Source organism: Chelonia mydas, chromosome 14, assembly GCF_015237465.2.
Source record: "Chelonia mydas isolate rCheMyd1 chromosome 14, rCheMyd1.pri.v2, whole genome shotgun sequence".
Taxonomy (NCBI): domain Eukaryota; kingdom Metazoa; phylum Chordata; order Testudines; family Cheloniidae; genus Chelonia; species Chelonia mydas.
In genome coordinates, this window is record NC_051254.2 from 32,938,290 (window position 1) to 32,949,784 (window position 11,495).

Sequence of the window (11,495 nt, forward strand, 5' to 3'; positions counted from 1 at the left end):
AGGCCGCGGCAGATTCATCCCCTGGTATACCTGCATGAAGCCAGGCCTGTTCTCTGAGGGACGTTGTCACGGTGTTACCATCTCCAAACGCCCCCTCATGGCATGGCCCTGCAGGCACCCCACCATCTGGTTCCCCTTCTCAGACTCCACCACATGTTCTCCTGTATCCAATATTACCCCTACCCTTTATTATCCCACACAGTACAAAATAGCACCAAACACAGTCCATTCCCCCTGGTACACACAACTCCTTCGACGCAGTTGAACGACACACCTCACACCCCGCTCCCTGCTCAGGCATCTCTCACCTGCCCCTCCTGCCTCTTTCAGCCTCTTCTCAGCTGTCTCTCACCTGCCCCTTCCCTGAGTCTTTCTCCCTGTTCCTAGAAAGAGCCAGCAAACCTTTCTAATTCTCTGCAGCTTCCCCCCTGCACCTCAGCAGGGCTCTTCCTTGGGAGCCCTTCCCTGAGAGCAGATGTCCTGCTCCCGGGTCTCCATGGATTAGCCCCAATGGGACACACCTGTGCTGCTAGGGTGACCAGATAGCAAGAGTGAAAAATTGGGACCCATTTTTTCAGGGAGCGGGGAGGGTAGCTGCGTATATAAGACAAAGCCCCTGCTATCGGGAGGTCTGGCCACCCCTGGTATAGGGATGCTGGATCCACTTCTTTTCCAAGGAGCCAGACACTCGGTGACAGGTGCAACATATGGGAGACGGGCCGCTGGTACTGAGCAGGGGGCGTTTGTCGTTACAGCCACTGGTGACGTTAGAGGAGGTGACTTTCACCATGGAGCCCTGGGTGATGCTGGATCCGCGGCAGAGAGCCCTGTACCGGGACGTCATGCAGGAAAGCTATGAGACCCTGATGTCCCTGGGTGAGGAACTCTTTTCATCTCTCCCTTCTCTTCTCTCCAACTTAAATCCACTCCTTCCCACTCACCCGCCCCGCTTTCCCCTCTCCATGAAGATGGGACAGGGCGGAGAAGAAAGGCAGGGAGCTGCAGCCTAGGAAGCCAGATGTGAGGGAGCAGGAGTCATTCCTGTGTGGCTAGAAAGCCCCACGGGAATCCTTGATACTGATTGAGTATTAAACGTTTCATGAATCCTAAGCAAATTGCCACAGAGAACTATGCTTTGCCGATAGTGAAGAGAAGACTGAGGAGCTGTCGTAGGATTAAGGAGCAGCAGGGGCTGGATAAGTGGAAAGGACACAGGGCTAGAGGTGGTCAACTGTTCTCAAACCAGATGGTTTTTCTTAGGAAGAGACGGCTTCTCCCCGCCTCCCTAAAATAATTTTTTTCCCTCAAAGAATTGTCAGTTTTTTAGTTTTTTGGTTTGGGAGGGGGGGCATTTTTTTTGGATACTTGTTTTCCTGAAATTTTGATCAAAACCATTATCAACAGGTTTTTTTTGTTTCCCAAGAAATGGAATTTTGGGGGGAAATGAACAATGGAAATGAACAATTTCCATACACATTTTGGGAGAAAATTGAATTTTTTAAAAACTATGGGACACTGAGATGAAAACAACTTTGCAATTTTTTGCCTGAATATCGATTTATTTGTTCATTTTTCAACCCGCTCTCTCCATGGGAGCTGGAGGCTGTGGGAGGAGGGGTCTGATGCCAGGGCAAGGGGATACTGGGGAGAGGCAGAGGGGACCAGACAACGGCCAAAACCGTGGAGCAAGGAGGGGGCTGAGGACAGAGGCCACAAGTCCAGAGTGCAGTGGGAGGAGGACGCGGAGGGAACGGTGTCCTGGACTCTCCATTCAGGGAAGGCCTGGGGGGAAATGGGGTCCGGGCTGTGGCAGTGGAGAATGTAATGAGGATGTGTTTGGGGGGATGGGCCAGGCCAGGAGCTGGTTGCTAGCGCGGCTAGTGGAGAGGGGGGAAGTTGGGCTGGATGGAAGCAGAGCACAGAAGCCCAGAACCTCAAAGGTATTTAGGAGCTGGGATGGAGGGAGTGGGGAGATGGAGAAATCATCTATAATGGAGGGGAACAGAGGCCTGCCTGAAAGGGGAGGCGCCAGAGGAAAGAGATTGTGGCGCGGGATAAGAAGGGCTGGCAGGCAGGAGGCGATGGGGATTGAAAGGAGGAATCTGAAGAAACTGAGGTGGTGAACTGAAGATCTGAGGCAAAGTAAAGATACTTTCAGTTTCCCAGTTCAGTAACCAGGAGGAACGGGCTGGATGGTGTCTGTCAGGGCCCCAAACCGCCCAGGCTAATGCATGAGAATTCAGGCACCCTGGATGGTCCCAGACATGCTAACATTGGTTGTAGGTGCTTGGACCCCGCTCCCACCACAAACAGCTCTGGGTTGGCTCTCCTAGCTTTTGCAGGAGAGCATCATTAGCTCTGTTTTTTTTACAGAGGAGGCCTGGGGTAAAATGAGTGGAAGAACCAGGAATTAAACCTGGTTCTCCTTACTGACCACATTGCTGCTCCTCGGCTGCTGCGAACGGTCCGTAATACAGCCCTGTGAACAGCAGCAAACTGAAATCTGAGTCATTTATAGATTTAGTGCAAAATCTGCTTTATTTATTGATAGTCTACATGCTCTAGGCCAGGGGGAAGGAAGGTGTCCACGGAGTCAGAGGACAAAAGGAGAGGATGGCTCGGCCTAGCGCAGAGCAGGATGACACAGTCAAGGCCTTTGATCTACACCAGAGAATGAAGCCATTTGAGCTGAACAGCTGTAATCCCAAGGGTCTCAGCGGTCTCCTGGCTTACTGAACCACTGCAGGTTTGTCCTGCATTCACCTCCCAAACGGCAGTGCCCTCTGGGTAGCCTCTCCGACAGCTGGAGAGTCCACGGACGCTGCTGTTATTTTTGTTACTTGGAGTGACCCCAGCCAAGATTGGGGTTCTGTTGTACTTCGCCTCACCTTCAAACCTAGCTGGTGGGGATGCCTGCCCTGAAGAGTTTGTACTTCAAATAGATAAAGGGTGGGCGGGAAAACAGAGGCAGTGACTCTCCCGAGGTCACCCAGGAATAGAATCCGGGCATCCCGACTGCCAGCCCAGCGCAGTGTCCATAGGACCAGCTGTGGTTCGGCCACAGGACTAGTCGGACAGTTCTGCCTAGCTTACCTTCCCTGCAGCACTAACATCATGACGGGGCGTTGATCAGTGTTCACATCGCCCTCCCCGTCAGTACCCGGCTCGGGGAAGCTAATGATCCAACCAACGTGCCCAATTCGGTGATGAACCCTGGTCACATGCCCCCTGAGGCATGTCGCACATACGCTAAGAAGACTAATGCAGGTCAGACTTCAGCCCTGGAAAGTCCTTACTCACATAGCCCAGGTCATAACTGTGCCCATCACGTTTGCAAGTGGACCCAGGGCGTGCTACAAGCATGCAGGGAGGTTGAAACGGCTCTTAGCATGGTTAATTTCTCTGGTGCAGTCAAGGCCGCTGATTGGACAGAACAGCAACATGTATGGTCTTCTTTTAGGGCTGGGCAGGCTATAAAGACCAGAGGATAGGCCAGAGGACAGGAGGTTTGGAGGAGACGGACAGAGAGGAACGACAGTAAGTGAGTGTAGAAGAAGAAGGCATAGACTTGAAGGCTGTGAGCTTGGAGTCAGTAGAGTTAAGGGGAGAAAGACACCAGAGGAGTTAGGGAAGTTGTGAGTGGCAGGGGCAGGAGGATGAACTGGGGGACAGGGAAATGAGATGAGGCCTGGATCGGAAAGAGAAAGGAGAACACATCACAGAGACCAGGCCAGGAGAGAGGGACTCAGCTGTTGAACAACTGAGCCAGCGAAGAAAAGAGATCCCCAGGACAAGGGGCAGCCAGAAAGGCAGAATCAGAGGGCAATGAGCTGGAGTAGAGACACCTAATGAACCCTGATATCACCTGTTTTTCCCCCACGAGCACTATTTCCGATTTCTAAACCCGACCTGATCTCCTGGATGGAACGAGGGGAGGAGCCATCCGCCCGGGATTTCCAGGGACGGGAGAGCCCCCGCGGAGCCCACGCAGGTGAGCAACCGGGTGAATCAGACTCCCCCGGCCCATCCACCTGGGTCAACGGGGCACAAACGACAGAGCCGCTGGAATTCCCGTGAGCTCCCTGCTTCTGCCTCCTCCCACCCGGGTCAGGTTTGTAGCCTGCAGCAGACGTTGTGGCTATAGCTGGTTGGAATTTGCTCATTAACATTTTTTTTTTTTTAAAGAGGGAGGGCCAAAAAAAGGAGCGTTTTCACCAAAACAAACATTTTTGCAGGAAATCTTCATTTTGGTCAAAATTTCCACTTTTTCAGCCCAAAACTGGAAAATCAAAATAATCTGCCCTTCTTAAAAAAACTGTTTTGCAATAAAATGGTTGGTCGGTTGGTTGATTTATGAAAACTGAACATTTTTAGAGACAGCTCAAAGTTTTAAACTGCAGATGGTTTTTCGAAAACTGACAATTGAGGGAAAGGGATTTCAGACTAGATGTCCCGGTGGGTCCCTTTTTAGCCTTAAATTCTGTGACTTTTCTGACTTCATGTTCTTACAGTGACATTTTTGGTGTGGGAAATTAAACAACATTAAAATTAAAAAACATTTAAAAAAAATTCTCACAAATCATAATTGTCGTTTTTCAACTAACTCCAGATGTGTATTTGTGGCAGATGTCAGTCATGGTTCCCCAACCGTCCTGGCTCATACCTGGCGGCAGCTCCCTTCCCTGGAGTCTTCAGATGGGATGTGAAGGCAGAATAAACCCCTTCCTCTCTCTTCTTTGGGGAAATCCGGGTTCCTTCCCCCCCCACCCCTGTGCAGGGAGTGACTCATGCCTGGACTCTCTCTCCCTTTATCCCAGCAGCTGATGGTTTGGTGAGCGACAACGAGGAGGAGGATGCTGAGGAGGAGGAAGAGGAGGAGGAAGGCTCAGAGGAGCTGGAACCACGCACGTCTCAGAACCCTGAGTGGGAAAAGAGCCCTGCTGGCTCCGATGAACAAAAGAAAGCCCAGCCAGGGAACAAGCATGACAAAGCCACACAGCGCGGTCCAGGCCTGAGGAAGCCGAAGGGCACCGTGGCCCAGACTCGCTGTGGCGACTGCAGGAAGAGTTTCAAGTGTGGGGCGGCTGGGGGCCGGCAGCGTAAGGGCAAGCCGACCGAGGAGCGCGCCAAACCCTTCCGCTGCCAGGACTGCGGCAAGAGCTTCATCTGGGCCTCGCACCTGGAGCGGCACCGGCGCATCCACACCGGCGAGCGCCCCTTCCGCTGCCCCGAGTGCGGGGAAAGCTACAGTCAGAGCTCCCACCTGCTGCAGCACCGCCGCACCCACACCAGCGACCGGCCCCATAAGTGCGGTGACTGCGGGAAACGCTTTGCCCAGCCTGACGAGCTGGCCGCCCACCAGCAGGGCCACGCGGCGGACAAACCCCACAAGTGCAGCCACTGTGGCAAGGGCTTCATCTGGGCCTCCCACCTGGAGCGGCACCGGCGCATCCACACCGGTGAAAAGCCCTTCAAATGCCCCGAGTGCGGGGAATCCTTCAGCCAGAGCTCCCATCTGGCAAAGCACCGGCGCAGCCACACAGGAGAGCGCCCCTACCGCTGCCCGCACTGCGGGAAAAGTTTCTGTCAGAGCTCGGACCTGGCCCGCCACAAGCGGATCCACCTGGGCAAGAAACCCCTGCGCTGCGGTGACTGCGGGAAGTGCTTCCGGGCTGGCCCGGCCCTGGCCCGGCACCAGCGCTCCCACCGGCGGGAGAGAGCCCACCGCTGCGGTGACTGCGGCAAAGGCTTCGTCTGGGCCTCTCACCTGGAGCGGCACCGGCGGGTCCACACGGGCGAGCGCCCCTTCCCCTGCACTAGCTGCGGGGAGCGCTTCGCCCAGAAGGCCCACCTGCTCCAGCACCGCAAGACCCACTCCCCCGACCGGCCTTACAAGTGCGGGGACTGCGGCAAGCGCTTCGGGGACAACGCCGCCTTCCTGGCCCACCAGCAGGGCCACGCAGCGGAGAAGAGCTACAAGTGCAGCGACTGCGGGAAAGGCTTCGCCTGGGTCTCCCACCTGGAACGGCACCGGCGCATCCACACTGGAGAAAAGCCTTTCAAATGTCCTGAGTGCGGGGAATCCTTCAGCCAGAGTTCACATCTCACCAAGCACCAGCGCAGCCATCTGGGCAAGCGGCCCTACAAGTGTAGCGAGTGCGGGAAGGCCTTCGGCCTCACTCTTGACCTCATCATACACCAGCGGACCCACATGGGCGGCAAACCCTATAAGTGCTCCCAGTGCAGGAAAGGCTTCACTCGCCGGGCCAACCTCATCAAACACCAGAGGAGCCATGGGGAGGAGGAACCCTGAGGGGATGCAGGGACTGGGCTGCAGGGTGGAGGGAGCGAAAGGGGGATAGGATAAACATGACAGTTGGAGGCTAAAAAGCGTGTGTGTGGTGGGGAATGGTATAAATGTGAGGCTCAGAAGCTAACAGGCTAGAGGAAAGATATAGATGTGAAACTTGGTGGCTAATGAGGTGGGGGAGCAGTATAAATGTGACACATGGAGGCTAATGGGGTGGGGGAACAGTATAAATGTGATACATGGAGGCTAACAGTGGGGGAACAATATAAACGTGACGCTCAGATGCAGTATAAATGACCCTTGGAGCAGCTGCCCTGGGATTCCCTGTGTCTCACGGTAGGGTTGCCAGTTTTGGTGGGATGTATTCCTGGAGGTTTCATCACATGATGTAATCTTTAATTAAAAATTAATCTTTAATTCCTGGAGACTCCAGGACAGTCCTGGAGGGGTGGCAACCCTAGTCCCTCGAAAGGTATTTCCAGATGTCTCAGAGCATGTGTGAATCTCCCGTAGAGACAGAGACCCACCTGCGCCTGACCCTAGCTCAGCATGAGAGGCCAAGGGCCTGGGCTGACAGGTCTTTGCCTCAGTCTCTGTGCCATGGAGATGAATTCACACAGCATAACGGAGAAGAGCTGGTTTCTACGGCGCTTCCCAAGGAAGAGGGGAAAAGCATTAGTAGGCAGATAATCCCACTTCAGCCACCCAGAGTGTTACATTTATACTGTAGCCCCAAACCCTGTTACCTATGAGTCTCACATTTATATTGTCACCTCCCACCCACTGATCTCTGAGCGTCATCCTGGCACTGTCGCCTCCCATGCTGTTAACCTGTGAGCATCGCCGTCGCCCTCCCAGAGGCAGCAACAGGAACAGGGTAGGAAATTACTGCCTGTTCCCTGCAGTGATGCAAGATGCAGTCGAGGGGATACAGAACTGGGAGACTGCAGCGTTAGCTCATGCAGACTAGACAGCTGAGCCTGAGAACTGTGAACTCGTTGCACTGCGGACAGGCAAGAAATGTCAGGGGAAGCCATCCCTGAATTCTAAAGAGCTACAGATGAGTGACGGAGGTGGTGGTGGGGGCAGGGTGGCAGCGCCCCCTGATTTCTGAAATGATGAGGCTGGGCAGAGATGAGAAGGAAGCTGAAGAAATCAACTGTTCTGGCCCGCCCCCAGTCACGGAGGGAGACAAAAAACCTGGCAGGCCAGCTAGTCATCTCCCCCTGCCCCCCATTTGCTATGGGGTCCTGTGTAGGGATAATGGAGATTTAAACAGAGACTCTGCTGCACTCACACCCCTCCCTCTGCAACATACCCAGGATGGCCCAGACCCTCAAAGGTATTTATTCCTTTGATATCAGTGGATTTTAGGAGCCTAAATGTCATTGAGGTTCTGGGCTAACATCCGCAGGGTGAGAAAAGCCTCCACCGGGATCGGAGCTGCAGATACTGCTGTGACCTGCCCTTGCCTGTGAGAGCAGCTGCCAGCAGATGAGGGGTTCGTGCCGGGCCTTGCTGCGGCCGCTGCCTGCCATTTCTCCAGCAGAACTGAGCTCCCTGAGGACGGAATCAGTTCCTTTTGTCACCAGATCCCAGCGTGGCTCCCCAGAGGCCTGTCCTCTCCCAACCCCTGTAGGAACGTCCGTCTGACGCTTCCGGGAGCTGGGATCTGTTTGTGGCCGCATTCTTGGTTATTTTTTTTTTGGAATGCGTCGTGCTGAGTTTAGTTCTCCACCACTGAGTCGTAGACGATGGTTTATTTGTGACTTTTCTTGCTTTCTGTTGGAGGCAAATAAAATAGAATGTAGTTTTACCAGCGTTAGCCTCCAGGATACTTGGCATGATTAGAAATACAGCACGATACTCATTGGAATAGAGTCTGTTTAATTTGAACAGGAGTGTTGTAGATCTAATAGGTACCATTAACTCAGGGCTGGTTCAGACAAACCCAGGACTTCTGTGGAATATTTATTTAGGATCCCCCGCAAGGGAGAGAGACTGCACTCTCTCTTCAGTTAAAGTTATCAACCGGGAGCCCATTAACAGGCCAAGCCTTTCATAAGTGACGAGCTATTTGAACTCCCCCAAGTACTAAACCTCACATCTTCTACTCCAAGTGCAGGGTTTCTTTGACCTCCCATTTGGAACTTAAGGATATAGTGACATGCATATTGGTTTTAGAAACCCTTACCAAAACAAGACACTCTACTGTACACGCTTCTCCTCTAGGGTGGTGTATGAGAGACCAAAGTCGCTTAGTGCCCAGCTGGAAGGCGCTCAGATACTTGGGAGATGAGCGCAATAGAAGAACCTATATAGAAAAGAACAGCTTTTGGGTGTCCACCTTGAGACTCCATAAAGGTGTTTAATTTTCCGAAGGGCAGGAGCTTGGCCCTTTCAGGCAGCTCATGCTGGGCACCCAAACTCCCTAGGCACCTCTGGAAATCTGTGGCCCAATTTTATTCTGACCACCAAATAAAAGGCCCAATTTTCAATCCCCTTCCCTTCCCTCCCCTCGCCTGCAAACTCCCAAAATTAAAATACCTGCAGTCTCAAAATTTTACGGCAAATGGGGGAAAAAAATTACAGAAAATTTCAGAGGCCTGGCAGAGTTTCACTGGTTTAATGAAGGTCTTGTCTACGCACGGTTTTTATAGCGGTGTAATTATCATGGTTGGAGTGTGATTTTTCTAATGAACGAATTGCACTAGTTTATTGATATAAAAGTACCTTATTCTGGTGTAACTTAGATAACAAGGCAGCTTACTTTGACCTAACTGTGGAAGTGTCTACACTTAAATTTCGCTCCTGTGGATGTAACTGCCCCGCTACAATGATTCCATCTCCATGAGCATCGTAGAATCAAGGTTCATGTAGTTAGGTCAATGCAGTCTCAGTGTAGACTCTGCATTGCTTAAGTTGATTGTTACTGGCTTTCAGGACCCATCCCACAATGCCCCATATTGACAGTACAATTGATACAAGGGTTCCTAGTGATGACACGCACCAATACAAGGAGCAAAGTATAGACACGGACAAGTGATACAATTACTGCGGCAGCTGTATGGTGACGTAAGTTAGTCAACTTAATTTTGTAGCGTAGACATGGTCTTATTCCCCTTCCCTCCAGGTATAGCTATTCTTGTATAAGTACTTTTATACTGAGGTCAGGTCTATACTACAATGTTTTGGCAGCATAGCTATGTTGGTCAGGGGTGTGACCAACAGCTATGCTGACAGAAGAGCACTCCTACTGACGTGGCTAATGTCAGTGGGGGAGGTGGTGTTACTATGCCAAAAGAAAACCTGCTTCTGTTATCATATGCTGTGTCTACACTAGAGGGTTTGCTGGTATATCTGTACAGGCAAAGCATTTGTAGTGTAGACCAGGCCTGACATAACTTTGTCCACACCGGTATAGATAAAACGGTACAACTTTTGTATGTAAACAAGTGCTAAAGTTGACATTTTAAAGTGATTCAATTCAACCAATGCAGCTTTATGTATGGACACACTGAAGTTGGTTTAAGCCTGTTTTACAATGGTTTACCTTGCACTGGCAAATTTTCAGGTGCAAGCTGTGTTGATATAACCAGTTTTAAATCAAAGTAAGGTGGTTTACACCAATTCAGCAAATTTAGGTGTGGACACAAGCAAAACAAAGTTGACACAGGTTGATTTAATGTTGTAATGTAGACCAGGTTTAAATTGGCTTTTAAACCAAATTAAGTAAAACCGGTGCAACTTCTGCGTGTCGACATGATCTAAGAAATTAAGCATCTTTTAAAGGATTAGAAAGTCATGACACTGGCTCCTTCTTTGAAAGTGCTTGGAGCTCCGCTGTGGAGAAAATACGAGGTAAGCGCAAATTATTACTGACTGCATCTTTCCGCTGGGATTCTGAAGGGGTGGAGGATAGGTAGGTGCACAGTGATCTGGAGCAGTAGAGGGAATTTCCTGGCTGTGGAACTCAAGAGATTCATGTTTGACTTTTCTGAGGTTCTTTAGCATGTTCAGAGGGGAGGCAGCCATGCCGTGAGGCCATGCATCACTATCCTAGGTGACCTTTGGTACATAGAACTCGTGTTGTGCGTTTATAGTAAAATCCCCAACTCTCCAGATTGCCAGTCCCATGTATTCAAAAACCATGGGTCGGGCCCCCGAAAGTCACAGGTGGCTTAAAAAAAACCCTTAAAAAAAATTAATGCTGGATTCTCTGTATTTGCTTTCTGAGCCTTTAGGGGTTAACATGTTCAAGCTTTTCTCTGCAACACAGGGGACTGGATGACGACTTCTCTCTCTAAAAAATGATTGTGGAGAGTTTCACAGGACTCCAGGAGCTGGGGCTTTTAGACTGATCAAATATCACAAGACCGGTGGTAAAGATGTTGGCAACTCTGGAATGTACTCCCCTAATTGCTGCAATTAGGGCCAGATTAAAAGCCGCCAGGGTCCTAGCCATGTCACCTGTGCCCCTCTCCACACTACAGCCCCACCCTACTTGGGATGCTAGCAGCAGAAGCTACCCCCGCAAGAGCCAGCTGATGGAAAGCCTCTGCCTCTCCTCTTTCAGCAGCCTGAGTCTGCTGTTCCCTGCCTTCAGGCAAGTGGAGATCTCACCTGGGCTTGACTCAAAGGATTCTCTCTGTAGGGGCCCCTGCTGAGCCACAATGCAGGGCAGCAGCACCCAGGGGCCCAACCCAGAGCCCCCAATTTGGCAATAGCAGTACAGGGCTCCCCAGAGCAGTCAAGTTTCCGAGTTAAAATTGGGATGGATAAGGTAGCTCCCCCACCGCCCCATCTCAGAGCAATTGTCTCAGCCTCTCTGCAGACTCAGGCAGACATCACCACAGGGGTTACACTCTGGTCACATATTAGAGCTTAACCACCACAAAGGCTAGGAACCTTATTATTATAAAAAAACAACAACTAAGTACGGGAGTTAGGGCCAGTAGTGCCAAAGGGTTAAGTTTTCAGAAAGTACCTATGGGATTCAGGAGTGACATAGTTACATAAGAGCCTAAGTCTCACTGAAAGTCAATGAATCACCTTTGATGGTGGGACATAGCATCACAGAGCCACAGGATTTGATCTATGCCTTGCCTTGCAACCAGACCCGTAGAAGTGACCCTTTTAGTGTGCCAGACCCTTCAGGGGCAGGCCCCTAGCCCCAGAGGGTATG

At 51.4% G+C, this 11,495-nt stretch overlaps 1 protein-coding gene across 1 annotated transcript in view; it reads left to right on the top strand.

Moving 5' to 3' along the window:
- The window catches only part of LOC114022212 (zinc finger protein 184), a 68,834-nt gene extending 62,326 nt beyond the window's left edge, over positions 1–6,508 (top strand). Inside the window, 3 exon segments of the mRNA XM_027833293.3 lie at positions 756–876; positions 3,884–3,991; positions 4,818–6,508. Of these exon segments, the coding sequence (XP_027689094.3) occupies positions 756–876; positions 3,884–3,991; positions 4,818–6,313 (1,725 nt within the window). The 3' untranslated portion in view covers positions 6,314–6,508.
- The last annotated feature ends 4,987 nt before the right edge of the window (positions 6,509–11,495 follow it).